The sequence below is a fragment of the Lactuca serriola genome, chromosome 6 (assembly GCF_051521515.1).
Source record: "Lactuca serriola cultivar US96UC23 chromosome 6, Lser_US96UC23_V15, whole genome shotgun sequence".
NCBI lineage: Eukaryota > Viridiplantae > Streptophyta > Magnoliopsida > Asterales > Asteraceae > Lactuca > Lactuca serriola.
In genome coordinates, this window is record NC_136413.1 from 94,811,356 (window position 1) to 94,835,168 (window position 23,813).

Sequence of the window (23,813 nt, forward strand, 5' to 3'; positions counted from 1 at the left end):
ACCGCCGCCAATAGCTACTACTTCCGCCGACCATCTCCGAACGGCCCGTTGAGTGTAAGTCGAAAACGAAGCAGCAAAAGGGGTCGGTATTTTAAGAGATGAGTATAAAGGTCGAGAGAGAGAGAGAGAGAGAGAGAGAGAGAGAGAGAGAGAGAGAGAGAGAGAGAGAGAGAGAGAGAGAGGAGGGCCCACTTTTATATTTATTAATAATAACAATTTTAAAAAGTAAAAGAAAAATGAAAACCAAATTCATTAAAGATATAATAGTCATTTTAGTTTGGACAGAGACCAAAATCGCAAGCAAACATAGTCAAAGGACCACCAACCTAAAAAACTCGTGGTTTGTCCAAAACCCCAAAAAAATACATACAGGGACCATTTTTGTAATTTTGTCTCTTATTTTTTTATAACCCTCTTTGTTTTGGTATTTGGAAATTTCACAATTTTTACTCCCTAGCCGATTTTACGACGGGTAGTCGCCGAGAAAAGGCGATTTTGTCATTTTGTGCGACTCTGCCACTCCGCCGTGTCCTCTCCGTACCTCCTTCGGTCGCTCCGGTGACTGCTGAAACCCTAGCTATTTTTCGCGCCTTCGATCGTCTCCGGTACGTTTAATCGCTTTCTGTGTAATTTTCTTGATCTTACCCACTCTACTACCGGGTGTATGCGTTAAACGCTAATAGCTGTATAGCAACTGATATATGGAATTCTACACCTTTGTCTTGAAATTTTTGTTTCAATTTCGTTCCACTTTGTATTGTATTGTAATTTACAGTCTAAAAATGTTTATGATACCCAATATTTCACATATTATGCGAGGTATGATATTCGTAGCTAATTTCTAACTTGAGGGCAGGATTTTCTGTGCCATGGAAAGCTCTGATGACGAGAAAGATGGTGCCAATGGTAAATGCATGAACAATGGACAAACGCCTACATGCGCTGATGGTATAAAATTTGTAGATGATGTTCTCAATGGTGCAAACGATCAATGTTTAGATAATTTTCGTATGGAAAAACATGTTTTTTATAAATTGTGCGACATATTACAAGCCAAAGGTCTTCTACGCCACACTAACCGAATAAAGATTGAAGAACAATTAGCCATTTTTATGTTCATTGTTGGCCATAACCTTAGAACTCGAGCAGTTCAGGAGCTTTTTAAGTACTCAGGGGAAACAATCAGTCGCCATTTCAACAATGTCTTGAATGCGATTATCTCCATTTCTTTAGACTTCTTTCAGTCTCCAAGTTCTGAAATTCCTCCAGAAATCCGAGATGATCCAAGATTTTACCCTTATTTCATGGTAATTTAGTGGATATGAAGTAGTTTTATATCCAATAGTGGTGATAACGTTAATGTGATGTTTTTTTGATTATATTTGATATGTTTTAATGTAATAGGATTGTGTGGGAGCTGTAAATGGCGCACATTTTCCAGTGATTGTGGGTGTAGATGAACAAGGGCCTTTTCGTAATAAACATGGTGTTCTTTCACAGAGTGTTCTTGCTGCTTGTTCATTTGATATGAAGTTTCATTATGTTTTAGCTGGTTGGGAGGGCTCAGCATCAGATATAAGAGTTCTGAATTCAGCTCTTACAAGACAAAACAAGCTCAAAGTCCCTGAAGGTGATGTTCTAAGTTCTAACTTTTTAATGTGCATATTTTTAGATGCTAAAGTTAAGGGCAATTTTAGTAACTCTTGAATTGATGCAGGTAAATACTTCCTTGTGGATTTCAAATACGCAAACATTCCAGGCTTCATTGCTCCATATTTAGGCACTCCATACGGTTTACTTGAATACGAAGGCAAATTCCAACCACAAGATGCCAAAGAGTTGTTCAATCATCGCCACTCACTCTTACAAAACATGAGTGAAAGAACATTTGGAGCACTAAAAGAACGATTTCCTATTTTAATGTCAGCTCCTTCTTACCCATTAACAACACAGGTCAAATTAGTGGTGGCTGCATGTGCTTTACACAATTTCATCCGTGACAACAATCCAAATGACAGCATCTTTAAGATGTATGAACATGAAGGGTTTTTGGTTCCACAAATGGAGGAATCAGTGACAGTGATGACACCTCCACTTGATTTTGAAAAGCCGGAGATGATGGGTGTCGGGAATGGAATGGTGGATTCCGATGCCCCCTTTGATGCCCAACAAATTGAAGATACGTTGAAATTGCGTGATGCTATTGCTGCTGAGATATGGAATGATTATGTTCATGATTTTCCAGTCACGTGTGTATAGCATGGTTCACCTTGTTTTGGTTTTTAGGTTTTAGATGTTGCATATTTAGCTTTGATGTAGTGAAATTGAGGGGAGAATTGTTATTGGTCATTACAGTTACCATTTTTGATGCAGAAGAATATGAGATTAAAGGATCTTTTTTTTTTTTTTTTTTTTTTTTTTTAAGAGAAATCAATCTTACATGATGTGAGATGTAAGATTTTCAAATATTTGATACACCAAGTTCATTAGTAAAGGTGTATCGAGATAAGAAGTTATGTTGTTATGAGTTTGTAGCTATTGGATGGGCATTAGGGTCTTTAAATAAAAAGGACGCAAAGCTGAAGAAGTCTATGGGGGAGGGATTGATTATGACCAAAAGATGTTGTGTAATGTTAGTGGATAGTAAATGAGTGAGTATGATTGGTTATATAATGAATATGACCAATAAATGAAAGTTAGATGCCTAAATAGTAAAAGGACAGCATACATTAAAATACAATGTTTTAAAAACCGGTTTGAACCGGCCGGTCGAACCGGGAACCGGAGAAGGGAGCGGTTCAACTATCACCGGTTGTATGCCTATTTTTGAACCGGGACGAACCGCCTTGAACCGGTTAAATTGAATAAAAACAATTTAACATACGGTAAATGTTATGAAGTTTTTTGATACGTTTGTATTTATCTAAAACTATATTTTGTTTTGGTATTATACATTTTTTTTTTTATATATATGTAAATTGATATAAAACTTATGGTTATGTATTATTTTAATGTATTTGGATCGATTTACAACTTGTTTTATGTGTATTTTTAATGTTTGAACTTGTGGACTTCAAATTCTTTATTTATGAGTGTATGTATGTATGTGTAGGAAATAGAAAAAAAAATGAAAATTATAGACACCGGTTGACCCGGTCATCATACCAGTTCAACTAGAAAACCTGTTTTTAAAACATTATTAAAATAAAACGATGTTAAGTTATGATATTTATGACATTAACTTCTCTCAAATGACATGGCATTTTGAATGACAAGTGTTAGAAAGCAAGAAAGGACAAATGGTAAAAGTAGGTTGCCTAGATTTGGAAGTAGATTCCTTGAGGGGGTTTATGTTTATGAACAACAATTAACAAAAAACGAAGGCATAACCCATCTGAAATCTAATTCCTTAATCTATTCGACATCTCAAATGTATTCAAAGTTGATAATATGATTAGGCTTCTCGAGGTGGAACGTAAGTCGAATTTTTTATGTGCAAATAATAAATGATCAAACTCTTGGGATTTGAGTCAAAGTCTTGGGTATGAACAATTATTAGGGGAAACCCAGCAAGGATTAAAATATTGTTATTAATTTTTTCAAATTTGTATATATTCAGAGACACTTAATTTATTTAGAGACAATTAAGTTTATAAGATTTGAATATATACACTTATAATGCGAAAATAGGAATAGGACTATATGTGCATATACAAAATGGTTGCTTATTTGCGGTGTTTTTCATCGATTCATCAACATTTTTAGTATAAAACTATAAAAGTGATTTGGTTTTTTATTTTTATTTTTTATTAAATCGTATTTGTATAAAAGAAAAAAACTTACGTCTTAGAGATATAAAAAAAATTATTAAAAAAAGCTACGGAAAGGTTTTGAATTCTTTTGAAACTATTTGGGATGTTTGATGCAAAAAATTGAAGTATGTATAATATACAAAACAAAATTTATAAAAGAACTATGTTTAATTTTAAATAATAGGAAAAATGTTATATGAAGAAGAATATATAGAAAAAAAGATTTGTTATATATTTTGACAATATACATTCATAAAATGTAAAACAATTGGATAATAATTTTGTAACAAAAACTAATATGTAAAACAAAAAAATATTTAGGAAAACATAAAACAAAGATGTGAAAACGGAAATATTTTATTAAAATCATGTATAAAAATGAAGATGTAAAATAAAAAAAATTATACAAAATTTCAGATCATCTAAGTATTCTTAATAATATTGTGTCAGAAGTGCAGACTATCGGAGTGAAGGTTGAAGATGAGGATAAAACACTCATGCTCATATTATCTTTGTCGTATTCTTATTAGCATAGTAAGTTCATTATCATATATGTGAAAGAGACCCTGTAATATGCGTGCATATATTCTGGAAAACTCGAGTCCAAAGAGAAAAGACAAGAGAGTAGTAGTCATACTTCTTTAGAAGGAATGATTTTGATATGCGGGAACGGGAAAAAGAAGTCACAAAATCTGGTATGCTAGAAGTCTAGACAAAATGGGCATGTTAAGAGTAATTGTCCATCTGGAGTGGATTCAGCAAAAGGCTCCAGTACAACTAATATTGTCTTCTTGGTTATAAATTGTCACACCCCCAAACCAAGGATGGCGGAAACGTCCGGGGGTGGAGGACTTCATGTAGAGTATCACAACAACGAGTATAATAGTGCTCAAAGTAAATACAACCATCATAAATATAATTGAAAAAGTTACACCAAAGTATATGTTTACAAGATTCGAATTAATTACATTATGATACAAAATGAACTGTTTGACGATTTATCGTCCCATCCTCAAAACGTGGTTGATTTCCTGTGTCACTGAATTCCTGAGAATACAAGTAGTTTGGAAAAAGTGTCAACACAAAGGTTGGTGAGTTCATAAGCTTTTGACAGTAAGAGTTTGAAAATCGATCTTTGTAAGGAGATGTATGTTACCAAGAAAAATCCAATATTTTCCTTATAAAAGTTATGTAGTCCTAAATACCAGGACCGAAATGAACAAGTATTTCGTCGTACTTAAAGATATAATTGTGGTTTTAAATTGGCGTAAAACCCTTTCTGAATTGAGAAAAATCCCGTAATGAATGATGTGTGGTCTTAAATACCAAGACTGAAAATATACCATAATATCCGTAATTACTGATATAAAAAGGTGATTTTAAATCGACATAAACCCCTTTTGATTTATGAAAATCCCTGTAAACTTTATGTTGTTAAATCCCTATGTGAGCCGCTATAATCATACTAATGACTGAATAAACCTGCCACGACGTTTCTCAGACGTCGCGAAACTGAAATGACACTTGTCACCACAGACCTGCCGGTCTAGCTGTTGCATGCAGCTTAGGTGTGGGGTGTCTAACCCAATATAGATCTATACACAACTATCACGTTCCCCCTCCAGGAGACTCTGATTATAACTAACAGGAATTTAGATTCCGCACTCGGACGTACGAAAGAGATTGTCTCACAATTTAGGTTAACAAGTTTACGTGTGGTGTGCATAAGTGTAAAACCTTTTCCTGTAGGAATAAAACCTTCCGAAATGTGTTTGTTGTGTTAATGGAACCATAAACCATACCCATTATAGTCTATCCCAACACGTTTGTAATGCATAAGAACTCTTTTATGAAAACGCATTTTGTGTTATGAATCCATAAACTATGCTTATTATGGCTTAATATACGTGTTCTAAATGGATGAATAATCTTATCATGAATGACTATGTTTCAGATTATGATGATAACCTAACAAGGAAACACATTCAATATTTAGAACTTATTGTTATACACTTTGCTCAACATAATACAAAGTGTTATGAAATCTATATGCTGTTAACTAACTTTAACTTTTCTGCGCTGTTTTAGAAAAGTCATAGAAAAATCATACGAAGTCGAAAACTAAATCCTTAAATTCTGAGAGTTCTCAAAATGTGTCTAGTTTACTCATAATTTTTATCTTGATTTTTAATGACCTCAATCTTGGGTGAAATAGTCCATAATCACAGACTGGTCCGGATTGGTGTTTGAAAAGATAGACAGTTTTGTAAAAATCGTCATAAATTGTAGAAAAATCGTGTGGAGATGTGCAAGTAGTCATTTTAAAGCTAAGAACCGGAACTACTTACATCTAAAACAGTTTTGAAAACAAAAATGTTTAAGTTGTTCAAAAACGTCCGTGAATGGAGTTGAACTTTTCTAATGAAGGCTGTTAGAAAGGTTTAGTTTTGTTCTTGGTGTTTTACTTGTATTCCCCCCCCCCCCCTAAAAACTTGAGAAAACATGAAAATGTAGGGGTATGAACTCACCTTGAGTGATTTTAGTAGATAAGTGTTGAAGAAGAGACGTGTTCAACCCAAGAACACTTGAAGAATCACTTGAAGATTCGTAGATCTAACACAATTATGATGGAGTTTGTGTAAGATATCCATGATTTGAGTAGAAAGAAGTGAAATAATCATAAGGAGAATGGATTTTGCTTACCAAATGTGGAGGAAAAACCCAAGATCAGCCCTTGAATCTCGAATTCTAGAGAGAGGAAGTGAGAGAGAAAAGAGTTTGATCTTTTTGGTGAAAGGAGAGAAAATGAGAGAAGTGAGGAGAGAGGATGAATGTCCAGCTCTAAGAACGTGGGAATAACTTGTGAGAGAGGTAATAAGGACAAGGAAGTGACAAGGTATGGTGGGGAGGAGTGTGGGTTAGTCATGGAGTAGGTATGGTGGTTGCTTGTGTCATAAAATAAAGGAAAGTCAACACTCCACCTCTTGTACTTCACCCACTCTTTTGGATAAGGTTTTATCCTTAAAAAACGTGATAATTTAATAATTATGGGTCCTTATATGTTAAAATAAAATTTTGGGTGAAAATCCCGTGTTAAAACAATTAAAAACGGGCCTAAAACGCAAAATTAGACGAAAAACGGGAGAAAAGAAGCTTCCCAGCGAGACCTCTCGGTCCTGGCCGAGGTTCGGTCCTCCTGATGCTAGGCGCGAAGCGAAGGAAGCGAAAGCAAGCGAGGGTCAGGCTCGGTCCGAAGGGTCAGAAGCAAACTGGACTGAGGCTTCGGGTTCGTGTGGTGTGCGAGGCTCGGTTCCAGGAGCCTTTGGGTTCGGTTCCCTTGAGCAAGGTTCAGCCCTGAGAGGACCTTCGGGTTCGGGTCTTCTTGGTTTCGGTCCCTAAGAGGACTTTCGGGTCCTAAGAGGGGTTTCGGTTCCTAAGAGGAGTTTCGGCTCCTTAAGTCCGTTTTTCGCGTAGACTTCCGTTTTTGGGCTGTTTTCGCCAAATTCGAGGGTCGGGATGCCCCGAGTGATTATAGAAAGTTGAGAGAGATTTATAAAGAGATTTGGGAGAGATTTGTCATACATAGGGAGATTTGGGAAAGATTTCACATACTTGGAGAGATTTCTCATACAAAGAGAGATTTGGGAGAGATTTCACATATTTGGAGAGATTTCTCATACAAAGAGAGATTTGGGAGAGATTTCACATACTTGGAGAGATTTGGGAGAGATTTGACATACTTGGAGAGATTTGGGAGAGATTTGACATTCTTGGAGAGATTTCACATACAAAGAGATATTTGTGAGAGATTTCACATACTTGGAGAGATTTGGGAGAGATTTGACGTACTTGAAGAGATTTGGGAGAGATTTGACATTCTTGGAGAGATTTCACATACAAAGAGATATTTGGGAGAGCTTTCACATTCTTGGAGAGATTTGGGAGAGATTCTCGATAAGAAGAGATAGAGTGAAAACGATTGAGAGCGGTTTCGTGTGTGACGAATGTGAGTGTCCGGCTTCGCAATGCAAGGTCCGTAAACCCCGTTAAGCCTTGTTTAAGGATCTTGCATACTCCCGATGAGTATGCAACATTGTTTTATCGGTTTGGCTCGCCACATACCACAGTTTTACGTTAAGGAGATCTAGATGTACGCACTTTTCGATTTATGATCTCTCGTTAGAATAGTGAGTTGTTTAGTAAATACATAACGTAAGCCTTAGTACACAAGGGTTAGTTGAGTTGACCGGTTTGACTTGTTGACATTAGTTGACTTTGACTTGACCGAAAATTGACGGTTGTCACATCATCCCCCCGTTAGAGAAAATTTCGTCCCGAAATTTTGAATTTAGGCAATGAGTGGGCATGAACAATCGAGCCATGAAGTGGGGATACTTCCTAATCGACTGATTCTTGCGCTCCTCAGTGACTCCAGGTCCTTGGTTAGTATTCCAACGAACTTTCACTAATGGGAAGCGGCGTTGCTGCGTTCGCTTAACCTCTCGGTCCATGGTCACTATGGTTCTTTCAAGAAGGTGAGGCTCTTGTGGAACTCGATCTCGTCGAGGGGGATTACAAGAGTCTCGTCGGATAGATACTTCTACAAGTTCGGGACGTGTCTGGTAGAATGTACTTTACCAAGCTCGCGGGAGTAGATTGAAGTTGCGATTACAGGGCTGATTCTTACAAGAATCTCGAAAGGCATAATTATCTGGGGTTTTGGCTTTCCACACTTTCCGAAGCGTACTAAGCCTGTCCAGAGTGAGGCTTCCAGAGGAATTTGGTCTTTTATTATGGAGTTCTAAAGGTTTCTTCCTCTTGCTTCTCTTCCCAGTCAAGGGTTGCTCCCTTCAGGGTCAAAGTCGTAAAGGGGGGGGGGGGGTTCTGTAATCTACGAGAAGTTCCAAAGGAGTTAAGACGGTAGGTCAGCGAGACCCAAAATTTTGGCGTATTCCTGCTGACGCCTTTGGTGCTGACTGTTTCTCAACGGTTTTGATCAATTGAAAGGGTCCTTAAGGATTTCCACATTGTTAATGATGTGTCTTAGGAATTCGAGTCCTCAATTCCAAAACTCGTATCTAGAGAACTTTGGGTAAAGCTTCTCTGATCGTATTTCTTTCGCGGTTTGTTGTAGTTGCTCTCCTTGGTTTCCTTCTTACTACGAGGGTAGATAAGCAAGTCATTTACAATAACAATGACTAACGGATCCTAGTAGGAATGAAATATCCTATGAATACTGTGAGCGGGTTGGTCCTATCCGAGGGGTATCACTACGGACTTGCAGCGTCCGCATCGAATTTGGAGGATTGTCCTCGGACATCCTTCTCCAATACTCGCGACCGGTGATATTTAGATCTCAGGTCCAATTCCTGAAGGGTACTTCGTTCCTCGCGGTTGGTCGGCCTATTTGTCCATGCGAGGTAGATAGTAAAGGTTTCTATTAGAGATATTGTCGGGGCCTCTGACGTCGATGGAACTACGAGCAATCTGCCTTTCTATTTGAAGAATAAGACAGGTGCTTTTCAGGGTGAGAAGCTTGGTTCTTCGATTTCATTTTTGAGTAGTTCGACAGGTTTGACCTGACAGTTCCTGTAGCTCGGTAGGAAGCATGTGGGTTTGGTTTACGCGACTAGGCCTTTTTAGATGGTAGGACATTTACTCGTCCTTCTGGGCAATCTTGGCTCGAAGCTCATGGCAGGACTCATACCATATCCGTCCCAAGCTTCTGTGCTTGAACCTTGTCTGCTACATGCGTGACATTTCCAAAGGTCTCCTATAAATACTTGTGATAAGGTTTCGGGAAGTATAACACTCCTCTGGTGCGTGTTTTGGAGTTCCACAGCGAGAGATGACCCGGAGGTCCGTGCTGGATGTTTATGAGAAACGAAGGTTTCGATATTCGGGGGGTTAGGTGAAGGGTCCTTTCGTAGACGTTAAATCGAGAAGATGAGGGCTATATCAATCAAAATTGGATGATGACAACAATATCTTTTTAGATAACATGTGTTAAGTTGTATTCGTACGAAGAGATCACTAGGGTGATCGAGTATCTTGTGTTTCTTTTCAGGGTGTTCCGTTCTGTTTGATGTTATTATTACTGTAGATGATTCATACCACAATGTCTAACACTGGCAGTGGGTGTGTTTCGATAGCCAGTAATGATACTTGATATCATGATCCCTGACAGGTCTCCCTACGATCGAGCGGTATATGAATGTCGTATGTAAGTTGATGTTGGTGAAATCGTTGAGTGGGTGGCCCCACTCAATTCTTACTACTAGACACGAAATAGGAGTCAGGATGAAATTATTTGTTTCAAGACTTCAGTATTTTGATTATAATTAACCCCGGTGTATGTACAAAGTCATCACATCTTACAGGTAATGATCCTAAGATCATATATGAATGTCTTTGGTTTGATTTGAACGAGAGAGTATTTTAACTACTTTTAGAAAGACGGTGACTTTAGCAAGCATACCAAATTCATAACAAACATATGGTACTTAAACGTTTTTGTCGTTGGAACATTACAAAGTCCTAATATGGTTCCCTGTTACCCTTGTTGGTTCGTTTGTCACACTCCTCCGGCTCCCCCGTCATTCTTCTTAGTTGGATAGTTTCTCTTGAAGTGTCCTGTTTCGCCACATCGAAAGCATCCTGGAATTACTTTAGTATTGGGGGTTGGAGCGATGTACTGCGTCAGGGCCCTACAGAAACGGACGGTATGCCCTTTCTTGTCGCAGTTTTTACAGTGTATCTCCCGGCAAACCCCATTGTGATGGAAGCCACATTGGTTACACTTTAGGAGTGATCCCTTATATGGTCTGGCCGGCGTTTGGGTGGCAGACCTCGTGGCTAGTGTCGCGGCGTTCGTCATGACTGCTGTTGTAATGGCAGGTGCAACTATAAATTGCTTTCTTCCAGCGAGTTTTTGAGGTAGGTTACACTTCTTTTCGTCCCTAAACTTTCGCTTCTTGTTCGTAGGTTTGTGGCCTGAGGTATTTTCGTTGGCAGAAACCCGTTGGTGTTCCTGATTGTTACCACAATCTGTATTGTCAGTACCGCTTCCACTTCTACTGGCGTTGTTAGCATTGAATTGCGTAATGACGGCTGTCACGGCTGCCGTCACTGCAGCCTGAAAAGTAGCAGCATCTATCTGCAGTGTTGGCGCCTTGCTAGTTGGTTGGTTGCCTCTTGATGAAGACATAGCTCTGTTTCAAGATGAAAAACGACTTCGTTAGTGGAAATGATTATCTTAAGTGCATCCTTGCGATTTATATTTACACGTATAAATTTTTGCACATTACTGTATTATTCCTAGTGTTTCCGCTAACGCTCCTGAGATGGAGTTATGGCAGTGGGTAGGAGTAGGTTTCATACGGGCGTTAAGCTTTACTCATCTTAGAATCATGTTTGTCCAAACACGCTTGGCTGAGGAGTTTTGATGGGACCCGGTGTATTAGTGCTGGTATGATCGCACCCCATAAGTCTATGAAAAAGGAACTTCCCAACAAAATGTTTAAGGGTGAGATGTTAATGAGTTTTTAGAATGGCTATACGTCGCGAGTTTCTAACTAAGTTTATCTTATATCGATTTGTAACGTAATTCGGTCGTTAAGGGTGTTCTGAAAACAATTCATAATGAGATTCTTTATATGGTAAACTCATGTATTTCAGTAGTTCTGTATCCAAGTGAAGCCTTATACTTGACCCAAGCTAGGTCCTTATTATGACCAATTGAAGTATTTTCTTGAAGGGTTGACCTACATCCCTATGATGTAGTCCTATAACAGAGTAGAAGTAAGTTCGGAGAATGATCTTATGACGTTTGTCATTCAAAACCAGGTTCCATTGGTTGGTGAATAACATGATCCAACCTTGGAAAGAGAATTGGGAACGATCCCAGAGCTAAGTTACTCTAGTCCAACAACTTGACTAAAGTGGGTTTCAGATAGACTCCTATGGTAGCATGATGGAAGTATTTGAACAAGGGGTGACAAAAAATTTGGCTGACTGACAATGTCATTGATGTTTAAGATGTAACAAATTAGGGAAAATTGACCTTGTAGAGGGTCTTACGTCACATCCAGAGCAGGAGAGTTTTGGCCGCCTAAAGGCGTAGCCAAAAGTACCAACAGCCCAAGATAGTTTCATAGAGAATGCCACATAGGACATAGATAGGAAAAATGATTCCTTTTTAATCAGGGAAAGAAGGTAACGCATCTACTACTAGCGGCGGTCATCCCTCAGGTGAACCCTCAGTTCAGCTAGTTGCCGCTCCATATCAAGCATGTGACTTTCGTACACCCTTTGGCGTACTCGAAGTTCTATGACTTCGGTTCGTGTTTCAGCCAGTGCTTGCAGCAGGGTTTCGTGGTCTCTCTCAGATTTTTCACGAGTGTGCTCAAGGTGATTGGTGCGGATTGTATGTATTCTTGCATTTGCATCAACCTCTGCGATACAATGGAGAGTTGTTCTGCCCTGAATCTTGTTTCGGGCAACTCTATGGACCAGGATTGGAAGAATTCTATCTACTGAGCTTTCTTCGCTTATGTTGTAGAAGCTTCAGTCTCCATTAAACGACATAGGTTGGTCTTGCTCTTCGCTCCAGGTTTCCAAGCACTCTACCCAAAGAGGCGTCGAGCTTTGAAAAGTCGGACGAGGGTTGGGATTTGGAACAAGGGTCATCGGGGGTAGGTTCTCCCCTTCAGGGTCGGAGTCAGAACCATCAGCAAAGCCTTCAGCTTGGTTACCATCGACAGGGATCGGGTAGTCATTCTCTGGCTCCTCTCCGAGCCATTCAGTATTGCCGTCGTTGGGGTAGTACGGGTCGTCGTGGGGATGGAATCCTGCCATGATATCTTCGCGAGAAATGGGGATATAAGAAATAACTAAGTAGACGTACTAATTAGATAATTATAAGATGATCTCTATCAGGTACCTCAATACATTGTTTAGTGCATACTAGTCATATGTATTTGGGACAGGATAGACCTTCGAATAAGCGATCCTAACTCTAAATCCCCAATCCAACGAGAACAGGAAGTAAAGCAAAGATCCACAGATTCTAAGTCTATGACGTCCTGGATACATATAATTTTAATGTATCCACTAAGCAATTATTGACCTATTGATAAAAATCTATTTAGTTCTCAGATAAGCACTTATAATAATACAAAATACTCCCATAGTAATTTAAACCCATGTTTTGTTCTAATGTTTTCATTGTGGTAGTGTTGGTAAGTTTTTAGACTTGTTGCCATATCACAACCAATCTTGGGCATGTGCTAATCACTCCTCGGACTAGCATAGTTGATCAGGTTATGCCACTCCCAAGACTGACCATACATCCCCAAGCTTACTTGTGATATCCAACAATCATTACTTTTGTTTTGTTCTAGAACAATGCTGACCTTAATATGTATGCATGCATGTATACTTTTAATAAGACACCATTTATTGCTAAAAGTATAGTTGTTTTGAAAACTTTAAATCAGAGACTCTAGTCCCAATGCATTTATAGTTTGTATATCTTATGTGGTTCGATATACTGAGTTCACTATAAACAATGCTCTGATACCAATCTGTCACACCCCCAAACCAAGGATGGCGGAAACGTCCGGGGGTGGAGGACTTCATGTAGAGTATCACAACAACGATTATAATAGTGCTCAAAGTAAATACAACCATCATAAATATAATTGAAAAAGCTACACCAAAGTATATGTTTACAAGATTCGAATCAATTACATTATGATACAAAATGAACTGTTTGACGATTTATCATCCCATCCTCAAAACGTGGTTGATTTCCTGTTTCACTGAATTCCTGAGAATACAAGTAGTTTGGAAAAAGTGTCAACACAAAGGTTGGTGAGTTCATAAGCTTTTGACAGTAAGAGTTTGAAAATCGATCTTTGTAAGGAGATGTATGTTACCAAGAAAAATCCAATATTTTCCTTATAAAAGTTATGTAGTCCTAAATACCAGGACCGAAATGAACAAGTATTTCGTCATACTTAAAGATATAATTGTGGTTTTAAATTGGCGTAAAACACTTTCTGAATTGAGAAAAATCCCGTAATGAATGATGTGTGGTCTTAAATACCAAGACTGAAAATATACCATAATATCCATAATTACTGATATAAAAAGGTGATTTTAAATCGACATAAACCCCTTTTGATTTATGAAAATCCCTGTAAACTTTATGTTGTTAAATCCCTATGTGAGCCGCTATAATCATACTAATGACTGAATAAACCTGCCACGACGTTTCTCAGACGTCGCGAAACTGAAATGACACTTGTCACCACAGACCTGCCGGTCTAGCTGTTGCATGCAGCTTAGGTGTGGGGTGTCTAACCCAATATAGATCTATACACAACTATCACGTTCCCCCTCCAGGAGACTCTGATTATAACTAACAGGAATTTAGATTCCGCACTCGGACGTACGAAAGAGATTGTCTCACAATTTAGGTTAACAAGTTTACGTGTGGTGTGCATAAGTGTAAAACCTTTTCCTGTAGGAATAAAACCTTCCGAAATGTGTTTGTTGTGTTAATGGAACCATAAACCATACCCATTATAGTCTATCCCAAAACGTTTGTAATGCATAAGAACTCTTTTATGAAAACGCATTTTGTGTTATGAATCCATAAACTATGCTTATTATGGCTTAATATACGTGTTCTAAATGGATGAATAATCTTATCATGAATGACTATGTTTCAGATTATGATGATAACCTAACAAGGAAACACATTCAATATTTAGAACTTATTGTTATACACTTTGCTCAACATAATACAAAGTGTTATGAAATCTATATGCTGTTAACTAACTTTAACTTTTCTGCGCTGTTTTAGAAAAGTCATAGAAAAATCATACGAAGTCGAAAACTAAATCCTTAAATTCTGAGAGTTCTCAAAATGTGTCTAGTTTACTCATAATTTTTATCTTGATTTTTAATGACCTCAATCTTGGGTGAAATAGTCCATAATCACAGACTGGTCCGGATTGGTGTTTGAAAAGATAGACAGTTTTGTAAAAATCGTCATAAATTGTAGAAAAATCGTGTGGAGATGTGCAAGTAGTCATTTTAAAGCTAAGAACCGGAACTACTTACATCTAAAACAGTTTTGAAAACAAAAATGTTTAAGTTGTTCAAAAACGTCCGTGAATGGAGTTGAACTTTTCTAATGAAGGCTGTTAGAAAGATTTAGTTTTGTTCTTGGTGTTTTACTTGTATTCCCCCCCTAAAAACTTGAGAAAACATGAAAATGTAGGGGTATGAACTCACCTTGAGTGATTTTAGTAGATAAGTGTTGAAGAAGAGACGTGTTCAACCCAAGAACACTTGAAGAATCACTTGAAGATTCGTAGATCTAACACAATTATGATGGAGTTTGTGTAAGATATCCATGATTTGAGTAGAATGAAGTGAAATAATCATAAGGAGAATGGATTTTTCTTACCAAATGTGGAGGAAAAACCCAAGATCAGCCCTTGAATCTCGAATTCTAGAGAGAGGAAGTGAGAGAGAAAAGAGTTTGATCTTTTTGGTGAAAGGAGAGAAAATGAGAGAAGTGAGGAGAGAGGATGAATGTCCAGCTCTAAGAACGTGGGAATAACTTGTGAGAGAGGTAATAAGGACAAGGAAGTGACAAGGTATGGTGGGGAGGAGTGTGGGTTAGTCATGGAGTAGGTATGGTGGTTGCTTGTGTCATAAAATAAAGGAAAGTCAACACTCCACCTCTTGTACTTCACCCACTCTTTTGGATAAGGTTTTATCCTTAAAAAACGCGATAATTTAATAATTATGGGTCCTTATATGTTAAAATAAAGTTTTGGGTGAAAATCCCGTGTTAAACAATTAAAAACGGGCCTAAAACGAAAATTAGACGAAAACCGGGAGAAAAGAAGCTTCCCAGCGAGACCTCTCGGTCCTGGCCGAGGTCCCGGTCCTCCTGATGCTAGGCGCGAAGCGAAGGAAGCGAAAGCAAGCGAGGGTCAGGCTCGGTCCGAAGGGTCAGAAGCGAACTGGACCGAGGCTTTGGGTTCGGGTGGTGTGCGAGGCTCGCTTCCAGGAGCCTTTGGGTTCGGTTCCCTTGAGCGAGGTTCGGCCCTGAGAGGACCTTCGGGTTCGGGTCTTCTTGGTTTCGGTCCCTAAGAGGACTTTCGGGTCCTAAGAGGGGTTTTGGTTCCTAAGAGGAGTTTCGGCTTCTTAAGTCCGTTTTTCGCGTAGACTTCCGTTTTTAGGCTGTTTTCGCCAAATTCGAGGGTCGGGATGCCCCGAGTGATTATAGAAAGTTGAGAGAGATTTTGAGAGAGATTTGGGAGAGATTTGTCACACTTGGAGAGATTTGGGAGAAATTTCACATACTTGGAGAGATTTCTCATACGAAGAGAGATTTGGGAGAGATTTCACATACTTGGAGAGATTTCTCATACAAAGAGAGATTTGGGAGAGATTTCACATACTTGGAGAGATTTGTCATACAAAGAGAGATTTGGGAGAGATTTCACATACTTGGAGAGATTTGGGAGAGATTTGACATACTTGGAGAGATTTGGGAGAGATTTTGACATTCTTGGAGAGATTTCACATACAAAGAGATATTTGGGAGAGATTTAACATACTTGGAGAGATTTGGGAGAGATTTGACATACTTGAAGAGATTTGGGAGAGATTTGACATTCTTGGAGAGATTTCACATACAAAGAGATATTTGGGAGAGATTTCACATTCTTGGAGAGATTTGGGAGAGATTCTCGATAAGAAGAGATAGAGTGAAAACGATTAAGAGCGGATTCGTGTGTGATGAATGTGAGTGTCCGGCTTCGCAATGTAAGGTCCGTAAACCCCGTTAAGCCTTGTTTAAGGATCTTGCATACTCCCGATGAGTATGCAACATTGTTTTATCGGTTTGGCTCGCCACATACCACAGTTTTAGGTTAAGGAGATCTAGATGTACGCACTTTTCGATTTATGATCTCTCGTTAGAATAGCGAATTGTTTAGTAAATACATAACGTAAGCCCTAGTACACAAGGGTTAGTTGAGTTGACCGGTTTGACTTGTTGACTTTGACTTGACCGAAAATTGACAGTTGTCACATAAATGGTGATGATTTCTTTTGAATTCATGTCGTCCTTATGGTATGCTCGTGATACCATGAAAATGGATGTAGTTTTATTAGTGAGTTTACAGATTTACATATGGGCATTGGATTGACATAAATACAAGATGTGTGGTGAATTTGATGTTGATGGTTGATGAACTTGTTGAGTATGCTAAGAGGGGAAATTGCACCATATATTTTCATCAATTGTTTCAACATATCACAAGGTGAAGTTCTTATAATGATCTATTCTAAGTGGTTATACTCTTTTATGACATAGTATGATAATTCTTTAACTTTAGAATTATGATTGTCTGTTGAAGACAATGTTCCTTTTTTATGTGGCTGCAGTTTTCATTCATTTATCCAAAGTGGAGATTGTTATGTTTTTGATAAAGGAATGAATAATGGTTTGCACCCCACATTGCTACAAGGATGGAAGTTTGGGAGGACTCCAACTTATAAATAGAGTCCAAGGTTTTAGTTTCAAAGCACCCCAACCAAAATATACTTAAAGTGTTTGGTTCTTTCTTCCTTTTCTTGTTTTAGAGTGTAAAAAGTATTAGTTAACACTTTGGAGAGTATGAATGTAATTTGAAGGATGTTTGAGAGATTAGTTGATGTGATTGTAGTAATGTATCATATAGTGGATCTTTTTCTCTGAAGGCTCATGGTTTTTCTCTAGTTTTGGAGTTTTCCACGTATATTTTTACGTCCAATTATTTTCTTTATTTTTGGTATTGGGAAGGTTGTTGGGGATCTTCGAGGCTATTTTTCCAACAATTCGTTCCAAATAATTTTACAAAAAAATATTGATGATATGTGTTGTTATAATTACTCATTTTATTTATAGTCGAATCTAATAACTATAGTATAATAATTGTTTACCGACGGTGTAATAAGAAGCCACAACTTCACTCAAGATGACCTACACCAAGGCCAAATGGAGTGATTTCATTCTTGTCATTCTTTTTGGTGTCACATAGGCACCATGTTATTTTTGTTATACCATACTAACATTTTTCCATTTAGGGGTGGTTTGTCACACCTTTTCATAAACAAAATTTAACAATTAATTTTTTCAATATTTTTCATTACTAGAAAATACCAAATGCATAACATTAGATTAAAAAATAAATATCTTAAAAACTTAAAAAATAAAAACTAAAAAGAATCATAATCAGTACCTTCTAAACAAAGTCTTCATCCAGAAATTGGCCTTTTAAATCATCGACATGTTTTTGCTCTAAGATCAATGTGGTCAACCATCTAAAATATATTTTGTCAAGTATCTACAAATATCTTGATGGATCTCAACATTAGGAACTATTTCTCTTCTTGTCCAATACTATCTGCTACCAATCTCTAGTGGTTTTGTCAGTGGAATGATCTCGTTTTCGTTATATTCATATATCGTACTTTCTTCATCTTCTAGAATCATATTATGTAATACGATACAAGTTAAAATTACTTCACTCATCTTTTTCTCCTCAAAAAAATGTGGGTACTACGGTATGTGCCAACATTTTTAAGAGCTTTAAACACCAGTTAAAATATTTCCTCTCCTTTTCTTGAGTTCTCTTAAGCTCCAACTTGTTTTTCTCATCAATATAAGATAGTATTTTAACAAATATAGAAAGCCCAGGATATATCACGTCCATGACATAATACTCATATATGTTAGATGTTCTATGTACTACAAATGAAGGATCTGGTGTAGTCCCTTTATATATGTCCTTGAATATTAGTAATATGTTAAGAGAATTGATGTCATTAAGCGGACTAGGAGCGCCAAAGAAGGCATGACATAACCACAAATCCTATAAGGCCACAACTTCATGCATGACTATTAGACAATTCCAAGCATGGCTGTGTCGAGGTGGTTCCATGCCATACTGTCTAGCCTAAGGCATTGCCCATCCTTTTGTAGAGGGGTTTTATTTAATAAACCATGGATACCAATGTAATGGCAAGTGCTACCTTCAATGAGTGCACAATCCTTCTCAAGTCCTCTACCCCGATCTTCTTGGCTTCAATGAAAATTTTTCGCTACAACACGATTGAACTTTTCTGAACTAGAGGTTGCAAAAGCATTCATGCGAGTGAAATAGGGTGGTATTAAGGTTTTGATGGTGACGAGTGATGACGCATACTCCATGGATGCTATTATAATCAAGAGATGATAAAGACGTGTTTTTTAGCCTTTACTCAGTGAAAATAGAAAAGTTGAATATTGGTGAAGATGTTCATGACCATGTTATATATATATTTATACTTTCCTATGGTGTATAAATTTAGAAAATATATTTATTCAAACCAGTAGAACTTATATTTTTCCTTTTATGATACTTGATAAAAGCCTTTAAAAACGATGGTTAAGTTGTTGTAAAATCACAAATATGCCCCTTTTTGTAATTGGAATCCATATGAAAGAAGAAAACCCTAGATATCTTGTGTGGTACATTTACATTGCATTTTTATTTAAACACATTTTAATGTTTAAAAAAAAATTAAAAAAGGTAAATAAATGCCACCAAATATAAAAATAAATTGAGACTTTTTTGCTATTTGATTGAGTTTTACATTGTGTTCTTTAACACATGTATTTTAAACCATTAAAATACCATAATTATATAATTACCAGTAAAAATTGAGTTTAGCAAAAAATATTATAAATATTTTTCAGAGTTTATAAACTTTGGTGTTACAAAAGATATACATAACCATAACATAACAAAAGAGAGATAATACATATGGCAGAATATTATAAGTCTTCCAAAATATCTTTACTAGTATACAAGCTTCCGATCTTTAGCTGCCGATCCTAAGTACATAGCAATTCAACGAGGACGATGGGATCTCTGAAACATGGATGGTTGACGATTTGCAAACAGAGCAAACTGAGACGAGCGGACGACACTTCCTCGTTCTACGTTGTGGTGTTTCCAGAAGGCACCTGTAAAATGGATTTGCAAAGAGTCTTTGGCAGATTTGGCCAAATATCGGACATCTACATTGGAGGGAAGAAGAATCGACGTAATCAGAACTTCACTTTTATACGGTATGCTAGGGTGAATGACACGAGCATTTTGGAAGCGAAAATGAAGGGTGTGAGCCTTCGTGGAGCAACTCTACTCGCCAACCTCGCCAAATACCAAAAGGAAAGATCCAATAGCAGGCGGACCTTTAGAGATAAACCAAAGGAACCTAAAGCTACCCCGGGGATTAAAGTCGGGAGCAGGGACTCAAGATCCTTCGCGCATGTGGCTGCAGGAATCAATGAAGTTCGACACGGTAATACCCCTCCTATCCTTCTTAACGCTAAAACAGCCATGAGTGAATGGATAAAGAAGACCCTACTGATCGGGGAAGCCTACAGTCTCGATCATATAGCCAACTTGCCAGCCCACACATTCACGCATGATAGTATAAAGTATCTCGGCGGTCTTAGGATAGCCTTCAAATTTGATTCGTCTAAGGAGACTTGTGAATTTTTAGAAGATAGATCAAGGTGGCACGAATGGTTCAAGTGGTTGATAATCGAAGAGAACAAAGATATACAGTATGAAAGATTGGCCTGGTTAATAAAGATCACCGGCGTTCCTCTTAGATATTGGGATACAGATAACTTTTCAAAGGTTGCTAGTAGATTTAGAAAGGTCATAATTCCATTCGAGAGCATCCTTGACAGAAGAGACTTATCCATGGGAAAGGTGGGTGCAATCACATCAAGGATGAAATGGATCAATGAAGAAGTTCAAATCCGTGTTGATGGTGCGGTATATTAAGTTGGGGTCATTGAGTATACTGATGATTGGTCGCCTTTCAAGCCTTGCCAATTTGATAAAGTAGAAGATGGGTCAGACTCGGAGGGTAGCGAAAATGAAACTGAGGACGATGGGATCTCTGAAACATGGATCCCGGAGGATGATAACGATCTAGAGGAAGGTGAATTCCGTTTCGGGGGGCACCGGAAACTCACTCGAAGAAGATGAACAGGCATGAAGAATCTAGAGATTCCCCGACGAATGTTGGGAACACAAACGATGCACCTGTTGAACTTACTGGGGTAATCCCCCAGGAAGAAGTCAACGAGGGGACTATAAGGGAGTCGGTTGAAATTCCCCACGTGATGAAGGAAGTCTCGCCTTCTAAGGTGAATGCGTGCAGATTAAGTTTGGACCCGGGTGATGTGGGTATGGACTCGATCTCAAAAGTTAATGGGCTTAATAACAATTCCGACCCATGTAAGAGCTCTTCACCAGCCCAAAATAATTCCAAAGCCCTCGTATCTAACTCACCATCCTGTTCTGATCGCTGTAGCAGCAAACCTAAAATTAAAAGAAGAAAAAGAACTAGGGGATGTCGTTCCCCCCCTAAATGGTGATGCTTCCTCGAGATCTAATTACCCAAACCAGAAATCCCAAGATTCTAGCTCTCCTAGTGAGGATGTATCGCTGGACCTCAACAAAGAACCAATGGCATCAGGTCCGTCTGAGGGGTCCGGTGAGACCGCTTCCAACGAAATTCTCCAAACGGTGGCGATTGGATCAGAAATCGGCTTTCAAATGGAGGTTGACAACCCCATTCTGGCTGAAGTTGTAGGTGGGTCGGGAGTTAATATTCCTAATCAATGAATTTCTTATCAATTAACGTAAGGGGTGTGGGTGAGGATGCGAAAATTAGCTGGGTAAGAAGGTTGAAAATAAAACACAAGGCAACTTTTGTCGGGTTACAGGAGACTCAGCTATCGACTTCCTTAAGCATAGATGTTAAAGGGTGTTGGGATTCAAATGAATTTGATTTTGTTAGTGTGGACTCCAGTGGACGTTCTGGTGAACTTATTTTGATTTGGGATACTACTTTGTTTCAAAAATCCGATGTTATCAAGAACCGCCATTACTTAGTTATCAGTGGTAAATACAAGAACTCTTCCGCGAGTGGTAATTTGAATATTGTTAATGTTTATGGCCCTCAGTCCACATCTGAGAAGAAGAAGGTACGGTTTGAACTTCTCAATATAATAAATGGGAGATCTGGAATGTGGGTTGTGTTTGGAAACTTCAATGTGGTAAGAGATTTGGGTGAAAGATGTAGCTCTCAATTCCGTCCCCATAGCGCTTTCGCTTTCAACAGATTTATCCAGGAGGCTAATCTAAAAGATTTTAACATGGGTTGGGAAAGATTCACATATTATGAGTAGGGTCGATGCCAAATTAAGCAAACTTGATAGATTCTTGACTTGCCCAACCTATTTATCATTGTTTCCTCTTAGCTCTGTCACTGCTCATCCCCGTGAGCTTTCTAATCACAACCCTATTACCCTAACATCTAGTGTGTCTGATTTTGGGCCAATCCCATTCAAGTTCTTTAATTCATGGCTCCTTAGAGAAGGCTTTGATCAAGTTGTAACTGATGCTTGGAATTGTTTTAGAGGGTATGGGACTCCTGATGCATACTTGGCCGCCAAATTCAGATTCTTGAAAGAGATAATTAAGAAGTGGAGGAAGGAAATGGATCAAAAAGAAAGGCATGAAGTAAACGTTACTTTGAAGATGACTAAAAACTTTGAAAAATTTGTAGAATCTAGACCACTCTCTTCAGAGGAAAAGGGCATATGGATTGATGGAATCAAAAAGATAACAGAGTGGGAACGTTTAAAGGCACTTGACCTAAAATAGAAAGCGTGCATCAAATGGATCATAGATGGAGACGAAAATAGTAAGTTCTTTCATGGGTATATCAACAGTAAGAATAGGAGGATTTTTATTCATGGTCTCATGATTAATGGGCGTTGGACGACGGGGGTTGATGAGATCAAGGATGAAGTATACAAATTTTTTCATGACAAATTTTCGGATGCTCATATGCTTAGACCCAAGCTTATTAACCCGAACTTTAGAACAATTTCAATGATGGATGCCATTAGAATAGAGTCTTCTTTTACCCTGGAAGAAGTTAAAGCTGCGGTTTGGGATTGTGGAAGTGAAAAAGTTCCTGGACCTGATGGCTTCACCTTTAAGTTCATGAAAAAGTTCTGGGACACGATTAAAAATGGTGTGATGAAGTTTGTAATGCATTTTGAAGAGTTTGGCTCGCTTTCCCGGGGTGCAATTCTTCCTTCATCACTCTTGCCCCTAAAATCAAAGACCCTCTTTCCCTAAATGACTTCCGCCCTATTAGTTTAATTGGCTGTTTGAGCAAGATAATAAGCAAGTTACTCTCCAACAGGATGAAGTCAGTTATTGGAGATCTGATAGGTGACCTGCAGTCTGCTTACGTGGATGGCCGATGCATTCTTGATGGCCCCCTCATGGTTAACGAGGTGTGTTCATGGGCAAAGAGAGCCCATAAAAAGTTCATTCTCTTTAAAGTTGATTTTGATAAGGCATTTGACTCGGTGAACTGGCAATATCTTAACTCCATTCTGGAACAAATGGGTTTTGGAAACAAATGGAGGATGTGGATTCGTGGCTGCCTGAATTCGTCCAGGGCGTTAGTAATCATTAACGGATCGCCAACAAAAGAATTCCCTATTTCTAGGGGAGTTCGTCAAGGTGATCCACTCTCCCCTTATCTGTTCATTATCGCTATGGAAGGATTGAGTGTGGCTCTCAAATCGGCTTGTGATAAGGGGCTCTTTAATGGTGTTCAAATCCCGGGTAATGGGCCTATACTGTCTCACCTTTTTTATGCGGATGACGCTCTGTTTATTGGGGAGTGGTCAAGAACAAACCTTAAGAATCTAGCACGTATTCTTAGGTGTTTTCACATCTCTTCGGGACTCAAAGTAAATTTTCATAAGTCGAAGGTATTTCGAATTGGTGTTGACCCGAATGAAACTACGAATTGGGCTAACCTCCTTGGGTGCGTTTC

The 23,813-nt window shown here is 38.3% G+C and overlaps 3 protein-coding genes across 3 annotated transcripts; all 3 read left to right on the forward strand.

The window, feature by feature from the left end:
* The first annotated feature begins 447 nt into the window (after positions 1-447).
* LOC145056540 (nuclease) lies at positions 448-2,407 on the forward strand. The gene is made up of 4 exons (XM_079004230.1): positions 448-605; positions 857-1,307; positions 1,405-1,630; positions 1,718-2,407. Exons 2-4 carry the CDS (start codon positions 870-872, stop codon positions 2,257-2,259), a joined length of 1,206 nt encoding a protein of 401 aa, XP_078860356.1. The 5' UTR covers positions 448-605; positions 857-869; the 3' UTR covers positions 2,260-2,407.
* Positions 2,408-19,789: 17,382 nt separating this feature from the next.
* On the forward strand, positions 19,790-20,725 carry LOC145060017 (uncharacterized). The gene has a single exon (XM_079007757.1). It carries the CDS (start codon positions 19,790-19,792, stop codon positions 20,723-20,725), a length of 936 nt encoding a protein of 311 aa, XP_078863883.1.
* Positions 20,726-21,570: 845 nt separating this feature from the next.
* On the forward strand, positions 21,571-22,618 carry LOC145060018 (uncharacterized). Its single transcript, XM_079007758.1, has 2 exons — positions 21,571-22,136; positions 22,213-22,618. The coding sequence occupies exons 1-2, from the start codon at positions 21,571-21,573 to the stop codon at positions 22,616-22,618; spliced, it is 972 nt and encodes a 323-aa protein (XP_078863884.1).
* Positions 22,619-23,813: the final 1,195 nt, after the last annotated feature.

Excerpts from the sequence above, each read along its gene's own strand:
- LOC145056540 (XM_079004230.1), top strand. The coding sequence starts at position 870 with ATGGAAAGCTCTGATGACGAGAAAGATGGTGCCAATGGTAAATGCATG. Across the intron at positions 1,308-1,404 it reads GATTTTACCCTTATTTCATG|GATTGTGTGGGAGCTGTAAA; the intron begins GTAATTTAGTGG and ends TTAATGTAATAG. Across the intron at positions 1,631-1,717 it reads CAAGCTCAAAGTCCCTGAAG|GTAAATACTTCCTTGTGGAT; the intron begins GTGATGTTCTAA and ends GAATTGATGCAG.
- LOC145060017 (XM_079007757.1), top strand. The coding sequence starts at position 19,790 with ATGGGATCTCTGAAACATGGATGGTTGACGATTTGCAAACAGAGCAAA.
- LOC145060018 (XM_079007758.1), top strand. The coding sequence starts at position 21,571 with ATGAATTTCTTATCAATTAACGTAAGGGGTGTGGGTGAGGATGCGAAA. Across the intron at positions 22,137-22,212 it reads GAAAGATTCACATATTATGA|CTCTGTCACTGCTCATCCCC; the intron begins GTAGGGTCGATG and ends GTTTCCTCTTAG.